Source organism: Tasmannia lanceolata, unplaced genomic scaffold (genome assembly GCF_043159265.1).
Source record: "Tasmannia lanceolata isolate RefF3 unplaced genomic scaffold, GAP_Taslan_0.1 ptg000008l, whole genome shotgun sequence".
In the NCBI taxonomy this organism is placed as follows: domain Eukaryota; kingdom Viridiplantae; phylum Streptophyta; class Magnoliopsida; order Canellales; family Winteraceae; genus Tasmannia; species Tasmannia lanceolata.
In genome coordinates, this window is record NW_027518685.1 from 68,341,663 (window position 1) to 68,364,882 (window position 23,220).

The following is a 23,220-nucleotide window of genomic DNA, read 5'->3' on the forward strand; positions in this document are numbered from 1 at the left end:
CCTCTAGATTTAAATAATTCGTTTGGGTCACCTTAATGTAAGTAGGTTGTGCCCCAAAATTCTTCCCCTTAGGTTGATCCTAACCCTCTGATCTGTATCATTTTCTGTAATGTCGTCGGTCTGTTGATCTGGGGTTAGGATTATTGAGGCACAACATATTTATGTTATGGTAATCCATATGAAGGGTTTGGATCTTTGAACAAAGCGGGACCGACTTTTTTTGAAAAATACTCATATCTAAGCACAGACATCATATTTAAAACTTAGAACTATGTTTTCATAATAAATTTCTATGGGGCAGAGCAAAAACAAGTGCCAGCAGGACGGGGCCAAGCAGATGTAGCATATACTCTATATGACCTTCTCGATCACTAGAAAGGGCAAAGACGAAATGACAAAATTTAAAGGGGCGCCAATCATCCTAGAGAGGGTGTGAAATTATCATCTCCCAGAAGATCGAAAATCTTAATTTGTGAGACCTATCATGCATCCTTCGATGGAAGATCGTGAGTAATTGAGACGGTTGTGTCTAGTGTGGAGTGCGGGTCAGACTGTTTTTAATGTCTTCTAGTGATTTCAACAATTAAAAGTTAATAGTCGATGTCGTGTCACATTCATCACAAGACCATCACAATCACTAATAGTGACATCTCTTAGAGAGTGAGACCCACAACCGTGGCAGGAAAGGTCATCTCTTTCTCTATCCATCTAACATGAGAGTCAAGAGAGAAAACATTCACTACGTGGTATACACTCTAGACGACCATCTCAATCGTTCCTCAATAATTTCTTCACCTTACATTGAAAGGATGGTAGGTCCCACGCGTTATTATTTTGTGTAATCTTTATTTAATTTTTAATTATTTAAAAGAATAGGTGAAGATGTAGGTATGCTACTTTTGGTCAATCTAGACTGTAAAAAAACTATAGAGCTGACAATGATCCTAACTATAAAACCCTGCCAATGGATTATCCAAAAAAGGGACTGTTAGGATTGTTTGAATATAGGCTGTGTTCGGATTGCATGAATTCTTTCCTTTCAGGAAAATAGTGGAAAATGATACTGCTACTAGGGGTGCCAACGGATCCACTTCGGGTCGGATCCACAGATGTCACAGTCACGATCCATTCAAATTCCTTATCGGTCGAGTCGGATTCGGATTGTTCTTTGGATCCTACTTTCTACGTCAAGATCACGATCAATTTTAATTCGGACAGTCCATCGGAGTGTCCTATTATGTCCCACTAAACTAAGTAAACAATTATTTTCTTTTAAAAAAGAGTTCGAATGGCAGTCCACTTTTAGTGTGTCTCTATGCATTTTCTTCAACTAAATTAAAAATTTATCTATGTTTAATCTTTGTGTAAAATAATGCTTGTAAACAATAAAACTAATCAAAAATACATACACGAATATAATGTATAACTATTATCAAAGAATATGATGCATGACAATAACATTCGGTAATAAAAAAATGATGAACTAATAATATATTCATGACGGCATATATGTTCAATAGACTGGCATAGTGAAAGTAAAAACTGAGAAAATGATCAGGAAAAAAAGACTCACCATGATAATCCTCATCAACATGACGTGGATCCATCCAAAAATAGTATTGCTCTTCTAAACCGTTTCTAAATAGTATTTCATTAAGTGATAAGAGAGGTTTTGACCAAAATACCCTTCATAGAACGGTTAGCACTAACAAAATTTGGAGGGTATTTTGCAAAACATTTCGGATCGTGACTATCCAATGGGCATATGTGGCGTGCCCATACCCAATCCGAAATTTTTCGGATCCCAGATTTGATGATCCGAAATATGGCCATGGATCCTGTTCATATGTTTAGATCCCGTTCATTAACGTTCGGATTCGGACGATCCATCGGACTGTCTGGATCCATTGACACCCCTAATCACATGACCTAACATTATCAGATTGGAATGAGTTTTTATATAATGCTTAGGAATAGTTGTGCCCTGTGCCTTATTTATTTTTATTTTTATTTTCAAAACAAATAGTTGAGCCGAAGTTTGTTTACAGACTTATGAAGAATGATAGATGCAAGGTCGCCCTTGCATAAAGAGCTGGAAAGGGGCCCTTGATTGCATCACATCATTTTCTGTAACCGTCCAAAATCGGTTGAAAAAGGTAAATTCGATTTTAGTTAATGATGTGGATCCAATCAAGGGCCCTTTCCAGCTCTTTATGCAAGGGCGTCCTTGCATATATCATTCCTCTAATTTAAATAATTCGTTTGGGTCACCTTAATGTAAGTAGGTGGTGCCCCAAAATTCATCTCCTTGGGATGATCCTAACCCTCCAATCTGTATCATTTTCTGTATTTTTAAAAAAATACTCATATCTAAGCACATATATCATATTTAAAATTTAGAACTATGTTTTCGTATTAAATTTCCTAGTTGTTGAGTTATACAAAATTTGTATGGGGCAGAGCAAAAACTAGTGCCAGCTAGCAGGATGGGCCAAGCAGATGTATTTAAAGGAAAGGTATTTTAGGTTTTTTTAATTCCTTATGGTTAAATTTTAACTTTTAATAAAATTCAATAAGTACTATTTTATAAAATATTTAGCCAGGTATTCCCTCGTTGATGACTAGTAAAAGCATATGGGAAGCTGAGCCTATTCCAAAGTCTTCCAAGTCCTCGCCATCCCACCGTTCATAAATCTAGACAGTCCAAATGTCTAAAGTAGAAGTTGAGCTCACAAATAGGGGAAAAACGCATACCTATAGTGACATCTCTTAAAGAGTGAGACCCACAACCATGATCTCTTTCTCACAAATACATTCACTACTCTAGACGACCATCTCAATCACTACTCAATAATTTACATTGAAGGATGGTAGGTCCCACGCGTTATTATTTTGTGTAATCTTTATGTAATTTTTAATTATTTAAAAGAATAGGTGAAGATGTTGGTCTGTACAAAATGAGAGTTAGATCAAAGCTACTTTTGGTCAATCTAGTCTGTAAAAAAACTATATAGAGCTGACAATGATCCTAACTATCAAACCCTGCCAATGGATTATCCAAAAAAAGGGACCGTTAGGATTGTTTGAATATAGGCTGTGTTCGGATTGCAGGAATTCTTTCCTTTCAGGAAAGTAGAGTAAAATGATACGGTTACGGCTTATTTCGAAGAATACCATCATAAATTGAAATTTTGTTTTTCAATAAAACTTGAACGGGTTCAAGTTATTTTTTTTCATATAAAATCAAACAACGGAAAAGAAGGAAAACTTGGATTGAACAAAGTGGATGGCATATACATACTGTAATACATGCATGCAAGAAAGATTTCGGTTGGGAAAAGTGCATGGTGGTGAGTTCCAAAAGTTGATTGTTAAAATTAAACTCGATCAAATTGTATTAAGAGTTTACCCTCATACACAATCCAAATAACGTCTCTTAAGTATGTGTTATGATACAGACTTTGTTGTTGCACATTCAATAATTTTTATAGGCTCCTGAAATTTGCACATCATGTTTTGATAATTTCACTAACTCACATTGTCCTGTACTATTCAACCAGCTGTCAATGGCTATCACAATTTCAAAAAATGCTATAGAAGAAAATTATGAAATAAAAGACAAAGTAACTTAGTGCCAATATCAAAACACAGTAGTGCCAAAATCAATAGCCTTCTTATAAACTGCATATTTAAAAATGGGGGGACTGATATATCCACGACAATGTTTTGATAATGAGGTCAACCCACCTGGTTTTACATTTTTTTTTAACGAGCTGTACTTTGGTTATTTTTATGAGATATGAGTTTTTTTGTCATTCTTATGTGAGAGAGTTGCTTTTTCGTCATTTTTCAAAAGGAGATAACGAGCTATGCACAGCCAAAAATTTTCTGTAATGTAACAGATCCGGGGTTAGGATCATCCCGTGGAGATGATTATTGAGGCACAACATATTTATGTTATGGTAATCCATATGAAGGGTTTGGATCTTTGAACAAAGCGGGACTGACTTTTTTTGAAAAATACTCATATCTAAGCACATACATCATATTTAAAATTTAGAACTATGTTTTCATAATAAATTTCCTATTTGTTGAGTCATACACAATTTGTATGGGGTAGAGCAAAAACAAGTGCCAGCTAGCAGGATGGGGCCAAGCAGATGTATTTAAAGGGAAAGGTATTTTAGGTTTTCAATTCCTTATGGTTAAGTTTTAACTTTTAATAAAATTCAATAAGTACTATTGTACAAAATATTTAGCCAGATATTCCCTCGTTGATGGCTTGTGACTAGTAAAAGCATATGGGACCCAACTGAAAATGAAAGGACATCTCCTGTGGACGACTCTCATTCCTATGAAAAGGATAAGAGAAGGGCGATGATAAATTCGCACCCCTTGTAGGATGATTCGCACCCCTTTTACACGTAAAAAAGGTTATAGTCTGCCAGTGGATGCGAATTTATCATCTCCTAGAAGATTGAAAATCTTAATTTGTGGGACCGATCATCCTTCGATGGAAGATGAGACGGTTGTGTCTAGTCTCTAGCGTGGAGTGTGAGTCGGACTGTATTTAATGTCTACTAGTGAAAAAACAGTCTTGTTGATAGAGATTTAAACAATTAAAATTTAATAGTCAATGTTGTGTCATATACGCCACATGACCATCACAATCACTTATTAGTAAGTCTCTTCTTACATTCATTAATAACAGGCCGACATGACTCAAAGTAGTCTCCACGAGATATAAAGTCCAAGAGATATTTTGTTTACCTTCCAATTTGATTTTTTAGGCCGTTTAGCGATTAGAGTTAGGGAGGAGTGGGGTCGGTTCGACTTTTTATTCTTATTACTTTTCTCAATTTCAAAGAGCATGGGTTGCTCTCTCTCTCTCTCTCTCTCTCTCTCTCTCTCTCTCTCTCTCTCTCTCTCTCTCTCTCTCTCTGACTTTTTATTCTTATTAGTTTTCTCAATTTCAAAAAGCATGGGTTGCCCTCTCTCTCTCTCTCTCTCTCGCGATTTGAGTTAGGCGGCGTGGCCTGTAGGGCGCTAGTGGCGCTCTTTTGGCGCACTTCGCATCATCGCTAGGAGCAATTGGAGCGCTTAAAATTTACCAGATTTGATATGAGCTGTCTGATCAAGATCAAGTTGATCGGTCAGATTGAGGGTTAGGATGAACCTATGGAAATGATTTTTGGGGCACATCCTATTTAGGCTGTGGCCCATCTAATGGACGGTTTGGATCATCCTATGGTGTGGGCCATATCGTACTTCTAATAAAGTGAGGAGTGTGATCATCAAAATACAGTAGTGCTGATAATATTTCCCTATATTATATTCTGATGGCTATAGATAGTTAACAATTTGACCTCAACCATTTTGGCATATTTTGTGGATTTACTATGGGGTGATGATAAATTCACATCCGCTGTGGGATTATTCACACCCTTTAACGTGCATTGACATAAAAAGTGTTAAATTCTGACGTCAAAAACGTCAATGCACCTTAAAGGGGGTGCAAATCATCCTACAAGGAGTGCTAATTTATCATCTCCCTTTACTATATTCTAATGACTAAGGTAAATGATATATATCTTGATGAGTTTGTGTTATATGGATTCACTAGATAGTAGAAAGTTTTGAGCATGGTATGTTATAGATATGTATCATGTGATATGAAGCTACTTTTGAGTGTGATGATAGATCATACATGGGCCTAGTTTTGACCATATATTATCTTTCTTTAGTGTGATATGCCATATATAATCAGTCTATATATCTGACACATCACATCCACATTGGATGCAAGGTTTTAACTTCGGTCCAAAATCTGAAATTTCAGACCGAAATTTTGGATTTCGGTCAATACGGAAACCGAAACATTCCAAAACCAAAATTGGCGAAACGTACCAAATTTTGGTCAAAATTTCAGAAATTTCATCAATTACGGCGAAATTTGAAAAATAAAATAAAATTATACCTTTCCCAAATTTCAGCTGAAATTACCGAAATTTCAGCCAAATTTTCGGCCCAAAAAAATGACATTTCGTGTCTTTACTGAATTTCGGCCGAATTTACGGGATTTCGGCTGAAATTTCGGTTTCGGCTAGGTCCGAAATTACCCCCGAAACTGAAATTTAAAACCTTGATTGGATGTGGCAATCTGTAGAACATGACGAGAACAAGGTTTATAAAGCCCCATTTTACACATTTATCTTTTCTTCGCGCTTGGAAAATTTTTGTAAGAGAAATTGAGCTCTCTTTTCTCAAATATTTGAGAAAACTAATAGCTTTCTTCCTTAGACTATCAAAAGAAAGTGTCAAATTTTTATTTTTTTTGAGAGACATCTAGAAAAGAGACAATCGAACCGGTGTTATAGGAAGACTGACGAATTGAGCCTTCAAAGCCGTTACCCTCAACGACATGATTCGAAGTGATGTAGTATTGTACAAAAGCCAAGATGGGATGACCCCTTGAAGGGAGTTATGATCCAATTGGAAGCTGTATAAATGCTGCTGATTTGAAATGAAGCTGGGGATGCTAGAAGTGCTATGTTGGTTTAGATTGCAATTTTCAAGGAGCAACCACATGGGTTGAAAAGTAGGAACGCAATGCGGGTATTCTGTTTCAACCTCTAATTAGACATTGTTTGAAAGGTCAACATATGAAAGCTTTAAGAGGTTAGCAAACATGGAAAATGAGAACACACCCATGAACTTATTATTTGAAAGATAAATAGTCTCCATCATCATTAGGTAATTCATCGTTTGAAAAGTAGAATCATTCTTTTCATTTTATGCTTGGTTGCAATTTATTCATAAAAATGTAAACCACCAAAAAAATAGAATCTTTCTTTTCTTTTTATGCTTATTTTCAATTTATTCATAAAAATGTAAACTGCCAATGGGAAATGACATTCCCACAACCTTGATTTAATAATGTCACTAGATTTTTTACTTTACACTTTTATAATTAGCTTTTAAAGATTGTTACATTCCTAAAATGCTTTCAACAACCAATTTAAAACGTGTAAAGGGTGTAGTGCTATTACTAAAATAAGGGAGTAAAAATATCATTTCCCATAACCATAATTAAATTTTTACAAATTCTAACCATAATTAAATTTCTACTAATTCACTAAAATCCAAAAATCCGCTCTTGAAGTTTCCCAGAAATGACCTTTGGCTCGTAATATGTTTTTTTTTTATGTGTTTAAAAAAGAGTTGAAAAAACTTTTTTTTTGTAATATGTTATAAACAAGCAGAGTTGAAAAAACTAAAAAGACCTACCAAATGTATTATGCTATCATTATCGTAGTGAGAGAAATGAAAGTGAAGAAAAAAACTACTTCATCCATCTTCATCACCTTGGATGAGAAAATACTAGAACTATGTACCTGTTGAGATGCCAAATGGGTTTCTAAAATTATTCTCTGACAAATCCAGTGGTTCCAAGGAGGAAAGGTTGAGTAGGCATGTTGGTAGACTTTGATCGTCAAGAAAGTTATTGCCAAGATCTAGTTCCTTGAGTCTCTTCAAGCCACATAAACCTACAAGAAAATGATCAAGACATAAAACCTCATGCAATACTTCATTTTTTACGAAACAACAAACTCCTTTCAATGCAAGGGGAAACTCAAATTTGTATATGAAAAATGCCAAAAAAAGAGTCACCCTTAGTTTTTTTTTATCACTTTCTGGGCCTGCTTGTGCCATGTAGATGTAACCAATTTCGTCGACCCAAAATTAACACTAATCCGGCCTGTTGTTGTTTTCCCAAACATGATTAGATAATCCTAACCCTTGATTTATTAGGTCCCGTATGATGTTCAACTAAAAGAAGCTAAAGTTTTGATATTTGTTGGCCTTAATTTGAGGGATGCGATGTCCATGTCGGACTAGGACCATATGGATTGCCTCTAGATGGTCTACAAGAACAGCGTTCTTGACTACACACCCTCGATCACCACAAGAAAGAATGGTCCGAAATTGAGGAACACCATTTCTGACTTTATAAGGTGTATTCGTATTGTTGTGCGTTGTTGGACTTGAAATTTTACAACAAGGGCAAAATAGTAAAATCCCTTATTAAAAATGAGAAGAGAGAGAAAACGGGCGGTTACGCATCACTTTATCCCTAAAGTAAAAAGGGATAAATATAAAAAGTTAAATCCCTGAATTTTAGGGAATAACTCTCGCAAAAAAAAAATGAAGTGAGTCACCTACTTTTCAAAAAAGGAGATACGCAACTCTCCACAAAAAGGAAGTGGGGATAGTGAAGTTGAGAAAAAAAGGGGTGAGGTGGCAATTGCTAACCACTTCAAGAGAGTTCTATAAATAGACTCAAAGTCCTTTAGAAAAGGGATCGGATCTTTGCGAAAGAAAAGCGACGTGAAGAAAAGATGGAGGAAAAAGAAACGTGAGAAGAGATTACTGGCTAACAGTGCTTTCTTTTTTTTTTCTTTGCCGGCTTCTAACAAAAGGTTCTAGAAAGGAGATAAGAAGAAGACATTTCTCCTTCGGGAGAAAGAGGAACATCCCTTTAGAGGATCTCTCTCTAAAGGTCTCTTTAGGATCTCATTCCAGAGACTCCCTAATGAGAGAAGACCTTTCTCCTCTGGGTGAAGGATGATAAAGATGAAGGCTCCCAAAAAGAAAGAGGGAGAAAAATCCCTTCAGAGAATCTCTCTCTAAAGGTCCCTTTAGGATCTCTTCCCAGAAACTCTCTAAAGGGAGAAGACCCTTCTCCTCCAGGAGAATGATGATAAAGATGAAGGCTCCCAAAAAGAAAGACGGGAGAAAATTCCTTCAGAGAATCTCTTTCTAAATCTCTTCCCAGAGACTCCATAAAGGGAGAAAACCCTTCTCCTCCGAGAGAAGGATGATAAAGATGAAGGCTCCTAGAAAGAAAGACGGAGGAAAATCCCTTTAGAGAATCTCTCTCTAAAAGTCCCTTTAGGATCTCTTCCCAGAGACTCCCTAAAGGGAGAAGACTTTTCTTCTCCAGGAGGAAGACGACAAAGATAGCATTTCTCCAAAAGTTCACAAAAAATTAGATCTTCAAAAATCCTTCTTTCTGGAGGACAATTAACAAAAGTTGTATTTAGATAGGGAACCTCTTGATGGATAATCAGAGGTGTTTTCTTCTTCAAGAAATGTAATTAACGGCCAATAGAGCCGGAAGTGTACGATCCCAATCAAAATTAATAAAACATCTTCTCGCAAGAGGAAAATATGATCCTAATTTATTTTATGTGTGTGATTTTCCTTTTCATGCATGTGAAATTTGTTGCAAACAAATTTTTGGCACGCCCGGTGGGACTCACTTCTCCTTTCATCTTGAAGTCTAAGAGGTTTCCTAACTAGAAAAAAATGAAGGTTCCCTTGCCTAACTAAAGTTTTGGTGTAGAAAGACGCGGGAAAAGTAAACAATGGCCCACTCCGTTTGCATCACCAAGGCAAACTGTGTGACCCGCATATTGTAAAAAAAAAATGCTTCAAAATACCTGGAAGGGTAGAGCAAACTTCACGTTGCGGCAAATGGTGAAGTAAACTTCCAACTTTCTAAATGGCAGAGTAAACTTCACAACTTCGTAAATAGCGGAGCTACCCTCGCATCGCCAGCAAAGGAAGGAGTGCGCCACAAATGACGGTGTAAACTTCACACCTTTGCAACAAATCGTAGAGAAAACTTCACAATGTCACATATTGCCAAAAACAATATGCAAAATGCCGGCTATGGTGGGAAGAAAAAAACATCACAATTTTGGATATAGTGGGGGCAAACTTCACAAAGGGACAAATCGTGGAGCAAAGTTTATCTAAGGCACATGGTGGGGGAAAACTTTAGAATGCAGCATATGGCGGAGAGAATTCCACAACATGTATGGTAAATAAATAAAAAACTTCACAACACTGCATATGGTGGAGAACTTCACACTGCCGCATATTGTGGGTTAACTTCAAATCGCTGCAAATGGAAAGAACTTCACAATGCCACGCATTGTGAAAAAATCAACTTATAAAGAATCACACGGTGAGGAAAACTTTGTTTTGTCAAACATGGCGGGGCCTTCAACTCATGAAAAATTGATGCGCACAAAATACATGGAGAATTCATCAACCATTTTTCAATGGAATTCCCCTCCTGCTAAATCCGCCCAAAAAAAAAGAGAACAAGAAAACATTTGAAAATGTCATATTGGAACCACCTATCTCAGATATGGTCATAGTAGAGATAGATCATATTTCAACATGACTTCTTCTAAGACACCGGAGATGTCAAAAAAAAAAAGGAAAGAAAGAAAGAAAGCAAAGATGCTAAAAAACAAAGCCAAGAAGGAAATAGAGATAGAGATTTCAAGGAATAGCCAGTACACGGGCTCACTTTCTTGTAACATGGCTAAGAAGGCTCTTCTAAACGACTCACTGAAAAATGATTTTGTTGAGGAGGTTAAGAATGTTAGACCTTCCGTTTCGCAAAATCCGGTGAGAGAAAATCTATTATATGGAGACGTTGGACATATCTCGTTATGGAGGACAATATTCCAAAGCCAACAGGAGCTATTATTCCAACCTTAGACAGATCTTCAATCCCATAAAGATATTCCCATGAATTTATTGTGTAGGCGGAAATTGTAAAAATTGCAAAAAGAAGCCAAAATGTAGTCTCGAGAGTGGCGACGTGAAAAACACATCTCTATAAATCTTTAAGAAATTCAGGGTTGATCAAAAGCTAACTTCTGAATGTGTATAGGGGAACATAAACTAATCCCTTCAGAAGTCATACAGATACGCTAGGGGCAGAATGTTCGAGCATCTATAATTACACGAATCACTTCTATCTAGTTATAACTTGCTTGAAAGTGGAGAGTGAAAACCCACATGAATGGTTCTTGAACCAATCCTAATCTTGAAGTAAGTATTGAGTGAGACACAATTTCAGAACTCTGGTTTGGTTGAACATAAGCCTATTTCCTACACACACAAAAAAGAAACAAAATAAAAAGGAAACAGAAACGTAAGTTTCTCATTACTCTTGATATCAAATGGTGATCCAAAAATCGTATATTCTTGATGACAAAAAAAAATCTCTGCAAATGGTGCTCGTCAGTTTCAAGGAAATTTATGGGTTAGCATGCTCGAATGGATGCACTACGCTCGGAGATATTTCAAACACAAAGAGACCAAAAAATGGATGTTCCTTGTGAAAAAAAATATACAAATGGACAAAGAGAACAAGACTGTCCATTTCACTTAACAATTCATCCTTGTTATGCCCAGAAATCAACAAGTGAAGCCTCTTCGACTTCCAAAGCAGGTAATTTCCAGCTAGAGGTTGGAGGTTTCCACAAACTTGGGTAAAGCACATCCTCCTGTCCTGATGTTTGGGTTGGGTCTCTGGCAGAATATTGTGGGATATACAAGCTTAGCTGTCATAAGAACCAATGGAGACCATCGAGCTTTCAATGCTCTCAAAGAAAGTCACACAATGTCTCTTCAAAATAATCTGCTTCGGCAGCTAACCAAAGCGGAATGGACAGGGTTATGGAACTGTCAAAGTCAACTCAAATAGGCCAACCTCGCTAGCAAATCCATTCTTCCCTGGTCCAATTTCAAGAAACTTAAAAATCTGTTGGCACAAATTCTGATGTCAGCAGGTTCAACAGTTCCAGGGACACATTTATTAAGGGAAAGAATGTTCCTCCTTCGAATATTGAGTTGAGGCTTGGCCAACCATCTCAGCAAGGCCAAGTGCTTAGGTTTTCAATCCTCAGTGCAACTTGAGTCATTTCCTATTGATCCCAGGGTAATTGAGGAAGGAAGCGATGATTGAGGAAGCCAGGCAAAATCCTTGGTGCTCTTCTCTAGAAAACATCAAATTCCTACAGAAGATAGAAAGAAAGCCATTTCAACTCTATTTTTTCATCCAATTAAGGGTATTCGTGCTTTGGATCCTGCTAAATTGGAACACCTTAGGGTGATGCAACTAATTTTCACTGGTCTCTATGTTTCGTTCACACTTCAGCCCTCCTTTGGGAGGGAACATACAGACTGAGGCTACTGATAAATAAGGTTACGAAACATAATTGGTGCAATAGAACACAAATTAAGAGCCAAGGGTCTAGAGCCATTGCTGAAGTTTATTTTAGATAAAACCAACACATCGTTTCACAGCAAGCATATTGAAGATTCTAGCCATTTGGCTGTAGCTAGTGATCATTGTGTTCAGTTACTCGGAGACCATGTCGATCATGTTGTCCATAAATCTATAAATTCCACTCTTCTTGCAACAGCTAGATCTAGTTTGCCTTCATTAGCAGACCAAGCAGCCCGCTCTTTAACAAATCCAATCTATTTACCAATTATAACATCATCTTTGTCAAATAAAATAGGCATAGATGTAAGCTCACAGTTGCTACATGGTGCAAACCCGGAGGCTCGCAGGCGAGACTATAATGAATTTAGGAGCTCAATGGAACAGAGAGCACATCTGATGCCGGTGAGCATGAGAAATGTAGATAGAAAGAATCACATTCATACTCCTTTGGCAAGTGTAGTTGTGCTGTTCAGTCAAAAGTATTTGACAGGAAGTTGTTTCCAAAGCAGAAGAAAAAAAAATCTTATTGATTCTTACAAGGAACATATGGCAAGTGTCGACGGCCAAGTCTCAAAACTTGGTGTTACAGTATTTGATAAAAGATCATATGGAGAGCCTTAAAAGACGTGCTGCCATGAAGAATGACTCATTCTGCTCAGTGGATAGTTAGGTCCAGAGCAAAGTCATTGGAAATCGCAATGGTGCATTTGATTGAGTGGCGAGCAGAGCTATTGGACGCCAAAATAATGAGGATCAACTTGCGAATACTGTTGGTAAAGGGTTTGAAGGGACTAGTCAAGAAACCAAGTCCTTGAAAGAGCAATAGATGTCTAATGTTTGTCCAGGATGTTTTCCCAACGTTTCAATTGAAGTTAACACCGCAGATTCCGATACTGTAGAATATATGAATAGTCTTGTATTTGATGATCTGACAACGAAAATTGTTGCTCATCTGATGATGACTGTTTACACTTCAGAAAAATATTCAAGGAAAAAACATGGGACTGTACATATGGTCAGAAAACATGGGAATATATGGGACTGCGAGTGCTCAGAAATGCAGGGTCACTTTTCTACACCAAGACATCTAAGAAAAAAAAGTTGAAAAAAACATTCATGATCAGCTAGAAATGTTGGAAAACAGAATAGAGAAATACTGCTTCACAAGGGAGAAATAGTTGCAGTCCCAAGCTTGGTTTGTTGGTGAAAAAGTTTAAAAAAAAAGGAAAACAGTCAGCATACTCAACAGAGAGATGCTGAAAATAAAAAATTGCTGATTCACGTATGCAGCCTAATCAAAAGTAGCAGCAAATAATATGAAAGGCATGCCACCATCAAAGACAGCGCACGCTTCAGCAGTAAGAACCAAATGTAGAAGCATATGATCCCTAAAGCCAACATAGAAACTCTCGTTCCATCTTCCAACAAAACCTGACAGCCATATGCTTGTCTCAAAAGCCGAAATAGAAAATCTCATTCTGATTTCCCTACTGAAAAAAAAAATACCACTAAACCCAAATTAGTTTGATGAACTGGTATGGTTAAGGGCCATCAAATGCGGCAGCAGCAAGCGTTTCCTATGCTTAGACAAAGGCAGTAAATGCCACTACAATAGATACCGAGTTAACAGATCCCACAACAGCTGAAGTAGAAATTTTTACATCGAGGAGCAGCAGCAGTTGTTGCAGCAACAGAACCATTTGCTCTCTCAGAAGCAATCTGAACATCAGGTCCAATGCGCTCTACTCCTGCCACATGTGACATTTGACATGCTGCATGGACTAAAGGTTGGAGTGTTACTCTGCCACATGTGACAAATTGGGGACATTCATCACCCTGATCAACCACAAACTCCGCGATAGCAGAGAACTTACCTTTGGTTGGGTGACTGGGCAATCTTCACCAGAATCTCTTGTACTACAAGAGCACATCCTAGTTCAAGACCGCTGTGAAATGATTAAAGAACATGAACCTCAAGATACTGTAAATGTGATAAACAGTTGCAAGTACAAGGAGGATGATGTTTTACAAAATCACATGTGGTTAAAGAAGCGAAAGTAAAGAAAACTTGAGAGAGGATAACAAAGGCATATCCTTCTTACTAATCAACAAGGACTCAAAACTGAGGGGACATACATTGGGGACATAAAATCTAAGTGGAACTTAGAAGCAAGTGAAACACTTCATGGGACATACGTGGAAACAAAAAATACCAAAAGAGCGAAACTGTGTTTATTTTGTCTTAGGCAACTCCTTAAATATTCCAAATCCAAAGATCAAAAGACGGGAAAGGCAAATGAAACTAGTTTTGGATGCGCCTACTGGCACTGACAAGGGCAGCTTTAGCATACCACCCGTATTGGTTACAACTTGGCTAAAGCTATTGAAAAGGTCACAGAAGGTCTTTAAAAGGTAAGGGCCCTAGAGTAAGACCACAAAAGGTCTTTAAAAGGTAAGGACATTGGACTAAGATCCGTTGCTTGAGCAAACAAAGTCGTTTTCTGTAGAACCACCCCAATATATTCACCGCCTAAAAAGAAGCAAAAAAAATCAGTATGATAAACCAACATATTAAATTAAATCTAAACGGCACAGTCGCCTAAAAAGAGGGGGGGGGGGGGGGGGGCAAAGGGTTCCCCTACAGAATAAAGCATCATAAAGTGGTGCAGTTCCCCCCGTAGGGCTCCCCTGCCGATAAATGGTCCATGATCGAAAATTAGCGCAATTCCCCCCCGTAAGGATCCCCTACGCATAAATGGTCAATGCCCAAAAATCAGCACAGTTCCCCCAATAGGGCTCCCCTGCCGATAAGTGGTGCGTGACCGAAAATCAGCGTAGTTCCCCCCGTAGGGCTCCCCTGTTGATAAGTGGTGCGTGACTGAAAATCAGCGCAGTCCCCCCTGTAGGGCTCCAGTGCCGAAAGGTGGTACATGCCAAAAAATCAGCGCAGTTCCCCCCCTAGGGTTCCACTGCCAATAAGTGGATCATACCCAAAAATCAGCGCAGTTCCCCCCTGTAGGGCTCCCCTGCCGATAAGTGGTGCATGACCGAAAATCAGCGCAGTTCCTTCCGTAGGGCTCCCTTGCCGATAAGGGGATCATGCCAAAAAATCAGCGTGCATGACTGAAAATCAGCGTCGTTCCCCCCGTAGGGCTCCCCTGCCGATAAGTGGTGCTTGACCGAAAGCGCAGTTCCCCCCATAGGGCTCCCCTCCTGATAAGTGGAACATGCTAAAAAATCAGAGCAATTCCACCCTAGGGCTCCCCTGCCGATAAGTGGATCATGCCCAAAAATCAGCGCAGTTCACCCCCGTAGGGCTCTCCTGCCGATAAGTGATGCATGACTGAAAATCGGCGCAGTTTCCCCCTTAGGGCTCTCCTGCCGATAACTGGATCATGCCAAAAAATCAGCGCAGTTCCCCCCGTAGGGCTCTCCTGCAGATAAGTGGTGCATGACTGAAAATCAGCACAGTTCCCCCCGTAGGGCTCCCCTGCCGATAAGTGGTGCGTGACCGAAAATCAGCGTAGTTCCCCCCGTAGGGCTCCCCTGCCGATGTAGTATGGTATCCGTCGATAGGCCTCACCATGTCAGCCTATCATCTGTGATTAAAGATCACCTTCAAATCAGCTTGCTTTGCAATTTTAAAAAAAAAACTCCAGCGAAGTTGCTTAATTGGAATATTGGGGTCTCAACTCCTCCAAAGATGACCGAAGTGGTGTGAATGCTCTATTGCCCTGCACACCAGAGCGAAAAATGATCAAATGACATAATAAATTACATTCACTTTAGTATTGGTAAAAGAAAGTCACAAGTCCTAAGATTATTAAAAAAAAGAAGGCCAAGAATCGACACAATAGAGAACAAAAAATGTGACCATTCTTGCTTTCCCAAAGATGACTTAGGCTATGTTTGCTGGATATGTGGGGTTCTTACCAAAGAAATGAGCTGCAATCACATCGAGGAAAGTGGAAATCTTGACAGTGTGAATATCCAGAAACCAGCCTTAGAAAATGTGGTCGTCCCAAGCTGGATGGTTAAGGTATAACTTCAATTAGCGTTAAGCTCCGCGCTTCATTTTAATTTTCTTACCATCCTAGTAAGGTTATTTCGGCTATTTTCATCTTAGAATCGGAGAGGACAAGTCTCAAGGTCCTTGTATTTATTCTATTTCTTGTGCACAACATGCTTAGAGCGTTTGACTATGATTCTACTGTTTATGGAGGCCACTGTTTTCATCTATGACTTGATTATTATTTGTCATTTTCATCTACCTATATTATGGATGGTTAAAACTTAACTATACATTGTAGGGTTCACCTCGAACTGCATGCTTCACTTTGCATTTTATTTGCAGGTGCACGGTTATTTTTATTATTTTCTTCTTTTTGTTTTTAAATTTAAAACTTTGAATTTCTGGACGCCTATAATATTCTTTCGAGTGGATAGGTTCTAATTGCTAGACCTCTCTCTTGCTGTGTGGTTATTACATGTTTGCACTTTGCAATGTGAGAACATTTTTTTATTTTTTCTTTTTTGAATGGTAATGTGGGAACAACTTCCTCATGTCTTAATTCTGTAATTGTTTCTTTGTTATATGGTAGGGTATACTTTCTTAGAAGTTTTAGTTTAGGTTATTTCCTTTTTTGAATTTATTGAGGTTCATGATTTTTGAATAAATACGAGTTTGGCTTCTTGTGGTGGATGTCAAAACTGTAGATTTTACTTTTATATGGTCCAATTGGAGAAGTTTTGTACAAGATTGTTATACACTTTGAATGCTTCAGTTTGGTTGTGGCTGATTTGTTTTATGATGAAGTTGCAGTGGACCCTTTTTTTTTTTTTTTTTTATGGCACAGGGTACCCCTGCCCCGTTTAGGAGTCCAACCTTCGTTCACTAAATATTATGGCCTGTAATTAAGTTAAAGCATGAACCTAGGTATACCTTTTCTGCAAGAGCCCAGTTCAAAACTCCACTTTGACTATGTGTGTGTAATTTGTGACTTATTTCTCTACATGGACTTTAGGGTAGTGGGTATTGGTCATTTGATACAGAAGGGAAGGTGTGTATTATCTATAGTTGTGATCTTTTCTAAAATTAGTTTCCTATTTGTACTAGGGTATTTCATTAAGAAATCATTGTTGGGAAGGTGTGTATTATCTATAGCTTGTTTATTGTATTATCTTTAGGTAGAGTGTTCGTAGTCTTTTAGGTGCCCTTAACCCATAAGTAGCCCATTCATTGCAAGGGCAAGGAAAGAGTCATCTAGAGCCATATTAGGAGACATACCTTGTCTCATGAGGCAGTTCTCGTTTGAAGACAAGCCTCATTGTTTAGAGTTTATCTCTTAGGGTGTATACCTTGGATTTAGCATTAGAGGAGTCCGCCCATAGGAGACAGGCTTTGTCTCATTTATAGAGTTCATCCTTTTAGGAGGTTTGCCTAGCCTCATTTGTGGAACACCCTCATAAGTAGAAGACTAACTTAGTCTTTTTAGTTGCCCTGACCTTGCTTATCATTACAAGGGTGATGATAGGGGTACTTGGAGCTCACCTTTGTGTCTAGGAGGCATGCCTTGCCTCGTTTATAGGCATGCCTTGCCTCGTTTATAGAACCCCTAATTGGAGACAAGCCTTGTCTCATTTAGAGAGTTTTCCCTTTAGGAGGCCTACCCAACCTCATGTTAGAGTCTCCCCTTTTTCTAGAGTAAGTTTTTGACTTATTTACCCTTGTTTTGATAGTGTTATTAGAGAGTCCGACTCATTTGTACTCTCTTCTTTAGTGTTGGTAGCTAGGGGTTTCTCCTTTAGAGTTGTTGTCGTTCTTCTTTATTAGAGACTAGCACAGTCTTATTAGAGCTTTGCTTACTTAGGATTTTAGATTGTTTTCTTTGTTCTTGGGGCACTTGTTTACTTGTTCGTGGATTGTTTCATCTTATTTTGGGATACTAATTTGTTGGTTTGGGTTTCCCCTTTACCCTAAGGGTTTTACCCTAGGGTGTTGCATGTGTGTTTCCTTTGGCCTTTGACCAAAAGGGTGAAAGCATTTGAAATTTTAAAATCCAGAACATTTGAAATCTTAAAATCACAAGAACATTGAAATCATTTAAAATCACAAAAATATTAGAAATTTGAAACCAAAAAACAATTGAACATTTTAAAATCCAAAAACATCAGAAATTTAAAACAACAAAAATATTTGGAAAAACATTAGAAGCATTTGAAAATAAAAAACATTTGAAAACATCAAAAGCCTTAAATCATTTGGAGTGTTAAATTTTAGTGGTAGTTAGGAGAGTTCGATTTTCGAACTACGTTGGCTTGATCCTCTTCCACGAGGTACGTAGTGCAGCTTGGGATCTTTATCCCAAGTCCAGCCAAACTTTGTAAATAAATCATTTGAATTCCTTAAAAAGCACAAAAATCTTTTAAAACCTTGTTTTCAACAAGATCTTCCTCTAGAGTTAGGAGTTTGTCCTAGATAGAGAGTTTTAGAGTTAGGAGTTTGTCTTTTGATGTGTTGTGTGTTTTGTTTGTGTTTGTGTTAGAGTTAGGAGTTTATCGTGTCTCCGTCCAGTCAGTTGGCGATTCACATCGCAGACTGATGACTAGGTCTAGGATGCGTTAGAGATCCCATTGTTTTCCTTAGGACACACAGCCTAGTTACACATAGGTTGTAGGAACCATCTGCATTAGCTTAGGGCTAACTTGCGTTTAGTTAGGGCATATAGGATGTCCTAAAATTCACAATCCACTGGAATTTAAATAATTGCACAAGAAGCTTTAATAACTAGTCCGGTCTTTCAGGTCGAGTCTAGGATAGAGGTCTAGATGCCTTAGGCATCATAGCTTAGAATAGGTGCGAAGAACTACGTTGCTTTGATTCTCGTGGAGGCGGGGATACGTAGGCAGCTTTAGATGAATATCAGACCATCCAAAGAATCGGGCGAAATCATTTAGAGTTTAGGATTTGTTGTGTTGTGTCTTGTGTGGTATCAAGTTATATTGCATGTTTTGTTGTGCTTTCATATTTTCTTGTGCGGACCTTATACCTTTAGCTGTAGCATGCATGTCTTTGTCCACCAGAACTTAGACACCCATTAGGTATGTCACTCATAACCTAACTGTGATTAGGTGACACTTCTTTCGTTCATCTCGTGTGTGCTTATTATTTAATCCCCGGAACATACATGATTAGGTAGACGTTTTCTCGGGGATATTTTGTTCCCATTTCACATGATTTTGCCTAAAATTCTTTGGAGTTAATAAAAAATGGCATAAGAGACCAAGTGCTTGCACTCGGACGAATTGGGGGTGCTCTTCGGACCTTCTCCATTCGTAACCAGGCACGAGCCCATATATATATATATATATATATATATATATATATATATATATATATATTTCTGGTTATCTATTGCACAGAGGATTTGTTTTGGAGTTCCATGGCCTATTTATGGATGGCGACTCTGAGTTTGTTTTAGGTACGTCTTGGTTTGAGGATTTATCCTTGGATCAAGAGGTATCTCATTTATCACCACTCGTGCTAGGCTATGAGAGTGGCACTTATTTTGAGAGTTCCTTGGTAGAGCTCTCCTTCACATGTGGAGATCTTTGAGGATTGCAGAGGATCTCATGTCCTCAGCACCCATCCTCTCGGATCGGGGTCCACAGGTAGTGAATTTTATATAAAGTTATCCTCCTTATCAGTTTTCAATTCCCTAAGCAGCCTAACTCCCAAGTTATGAATGGATCAAGAGCAAAGAAGAAATGTTTTTAGGTGTTTACAGTTAAAATCTGTCTGACGGATTCCACATAACTAAGCTGGTTTCAGAATTTTTTATTTTCTCAAAATTTGAAAAGTAATCACACGCGCTCATGGTAAAGATCTCAAAGTAATATAGGTTATTTGCATACATTATAGGCTTAATTCAGTCAGTAATAGTGTTCAACTCTATCGAAAAATATTTATTTTCACTTGCATGATTTGTTATTGTCAGTTCATTTTGAGTTTCCGCACTGTTATAATTTCATGTAGTGAAAAGTTGGACCCTTCAAAATGCATCAATGCTCTGGTTTATATTTCCACAAGTAGTGATTGGATTTACTTTTTCTATGTTTGAAACTTCACTTGGTCAATCATTGACTCGCACAAATCAACTTGATTTCAGATCTACTGAGTCAATAAAAGTCGTTGATCCACCCGATGCAATCAACTCGCTGCGTAAATCATTGACTGCCTGATTCAACCCACTTTTGCTTTGGGTTGACTTCTTGAGCAATGATAAGATTTTAAGCACTACAATATCTCTCTCTAAATGGTGTCTTTCAATCACTAGTTATATTTCCATCACTAGTTATATTTTTAACCTAATTCATAAAACATACCAAGTGATTTTTCTACCTACGTAAGACAAATTTGGGAGCTATAACTCATGAACTAAAGTAACTCAAGAGGACAGTAAATTGCAGTTTTCTTGTAATGTCTATGTCATTAGAGTTTCGGACATGGGCATCTCGTAGGAGGATTTCAGATGCCATACATGTACTCACGAATTAAAATAAATGAAAAAGACAAAAGATTTGGACTGTTCTATTTAATGTCCCAGAAATAGGGATAACATTCCCATTTTCATATGTTGCAGTAACCTTTCCTGATTATGGTGTATCTTACTGGACCAATATACAATATTTGAAAAACTGGAAGTTATTATTCTTTTCTGACTTTGGGTGATGATTCCATCGTCATATCTCCATGAATTTGATAGAATTTTGTAAATTAATATGGTTAAAACATCATCTCTACTAGACACAGACTGCTTCACTTTCAATGTTGACATCTGAATAATTTCACATCATCTTGGCTTCTTTTGCAATTTTAGTTGTACCAAGGCTGGCTCAGTGACTGATCAGTGGTCGTGGTGAGGTGTCTGAAACTAAAGCAAAGGCATGCTCTTAAAGTCTTAAAACAGCAAATGGAAGTAATTTCAAAGCTCAGACATCGCCATTAGGTCAGCACTCTTGGACACTGCTTTGTCACTTATGAGAATCCCCTAATGCCACTGATACCATCTTTCTTGTCTTCGAATACGTTTCAAATGAGGAGTCATCTTACTGGTAAGGGGAATAACCATTATCCTATTGCTTTTCAGACATTAATATCTGAAATATCATAAGATTTCAATTCTTATAATTTATTTGGAAGAACGGCGAAAGTAAGAGATGTTGAAATGGCCACAAAGATTAGCTGCTGCTACGGGAATTGCGAGAGGAATCCAATTCTTGCATACAAGAATTGTGCCTGGTGTTTTAGGAAATAATTTTAATATAAAGAATATTTTGTTGGATGAAAATCTCATAGCCAAAATTAGTGATTATAAGCTTCGAAGACCATTTATCAATAAGATCACTAAGGTCAGCTCCACTTAGAGTGAATAGTTCAGTTTTTATTTTTTGTTAATATGAAGTATCCACATTTACTTAATACACCCCTAATTTTATTGATCTTTTTTTTTGTTTGAACCAAAAGGTCTCAATTTCAGCTAATTTTCATCTTTAATAATGTAGGTCGGTTCTGAAAGCCCTTTCAATGGAGCAGAACTTGGCGATCTTGACAGGTAAACAACCACCTTTTTTGATATAATGCTTATAGCTGGAGTGTGTCTTATATAAAACCCAAATCAAAATTAAGTGTAGTTGATCATCGTCAGCCTAAAAAGCGTTTATATTTCTTACATGTGGGAGTGTATATAGTGATGACCACCAAGCATGTTACGGTGAATTCAGTGCGAATTGGTTTTTACTTTCTTTATCTGCAGTACTGGACATGGTGATAAAGAAGATGTTTACCAGCTGGGAGTTATTCTACTAGAAATTATTACAGGAAATCCCATCACATCTCAGACAGAATTGGATGTCTTGAAACATAAGGTAAACAACCCATTCCTCCATTTTACTATTAATGCATTTAGAGAGAGAAATTGAAATGTTTTTATTTAAACTATTTCTAAGCTATTAATCAGCTATTTCTAAAACATATTTCTAGTTTTTTAAAAACATGGAAATCTCTTCAGAAAATATCCAAGTGTTTGGATTATTCAAAAAAAAAAAAAACTCCTTTAATAACTGGAGAAAGAAGGTTTTGGTAGTATGTTAACGAAACGAATTCCTTGTATTAGGAAATTTTGAACCCATGATTGCGAGTTGTGACACGCCATTAGACATCAAGATTGAATCATGAATAGATTTTTATTTCATAATAGTATGTTGAAATTTTAGTAATTTTTTTAAAGTTTATGTATGTTTTTTTGTGGTTCACAGCTAGAGAGGGGCCTAGCAGAAGGCCCGAAAAAACTGAGGGGGGAAAGTGATCCTTCCATTAGAGGTACTTTTGCCTATGAGTCCTTAAAACCTGCAGTTGAGATCATCATAAGCTGTCTATCTGAAGATATTGGTCAGCGTCCATCGATAGAAGATGTTCTCTGGAACTTGCAGTATTCAGCTCAAGTTCAAGATGGATGGGCGAACAGCGAGAACCTCGGTACACATTCATAGAGATTAATGTATCCTTCATTTTGTATTGATTTTTATCACTTGGTGGTATTTCAAAAATTCGGATCATGATACTTGTTTGTATATTTCTACCCATCCTATTCTCCTATGGTTCTTTCTATTTTTTATGACAGTGATTGTTAATGAAGGGAGGATATGTTTAATGAGCAGGGGGAATAAGATGTCTTATAAAATGAGAAAATCCCGAAATATTCCCAAGATTTTAAGAAATATCAAGATATTTTCATTTTTATAATTCATTGTGAAATTAACATGATAATTTAATGATATTTTTTATTTTATACTTTTTTCTTAAATTATACATTTTTATTTAGCCTACTGATGATATTTGTTAGAAAAATAATCAACCTTAAGCGAAAATAGATCGTTACCTCTGCCATGATGATCAAATTGAAGGTGCAGATGATGCACATTATCTGAACGTTGAATACTCTCCCTGAAGAACTTAGTTTTGATGTGGCCTTCAGATCTATCCAAAGCCTTATGCTTAAATCAATGTGAATCCCAAGTAGGGCAACCACGAAACAGGGGGGTGGGAATTGGTTGGCTATTAA

The 23,220-nt window shown here is 37.5% G+C and overlaps 1 protein-coding gene across 2 annotated transcripts; it reads left to right on the forward strand.

The window, feature by feature from the left end:
* Positions 1-20,618: 20,618 nt before the first annotated feature.
* LOC143883779 (putative LRR receptor-like serine/threonine-protein kinase At1g14390) lies at positions 20,619-22,947 on the forward strand. 2 transcript variants are annotated; one of them, XM_077387092.1, is made up of 5 exons: positions 20,619-21,105; positions 21,300-21,508; positions 21,662-21,711; positions 21,913-22,024; positions 22,415-22,947. In XM_077387092.1, exons 2-5 carry the CDS (start codon positions 21,317-21,319, stop codon positions 22,646-22,648), a joined length of 588 nt encoding a protein of 195 aa, XP_077243207.1. In that variant the 5' UTR covers positions 20,619-21,105; positions 21,300-21,316; the 3' UTR covers positions 22,649-22,947. The 2 variants fall into 2 exon arrangements, with proteins under 2 accessions (XP_077243207.1, XP_077243206.1); XM_077387091.1 differs by lacking the exon at positions 20,619-21,105 and adding an exon at positions 21,192-21,211.
* The last annotated feature ends 273 nt before the right edge of the window (positions 22,948-23,220 follow it).

Bases quoted from the DNA above. Each gene is read 5' to 3' on its own strand.
- LOC143883779 (XM_077387092.1), top strand. From the start codon at position 21,317: ATGTTGAAATGGCCACAAAGATTAGCTGCTGCTACGGGAATTGCGAGA. The intron at 21,509-21,661 runs GTCAGCTCCACT...TTAATAATGTAG, and splicing joins TTATCAATAAGATCACTAAG to GTCGGTTCTGAAAGCCCTTT. The intron at 21,712-21,912 runs GTAAACAACCAC...CTTTATCTGCAG, and splicing joins GAACTTGGCGATCTTGACAG to TACTGGACATGGTGATAAAG.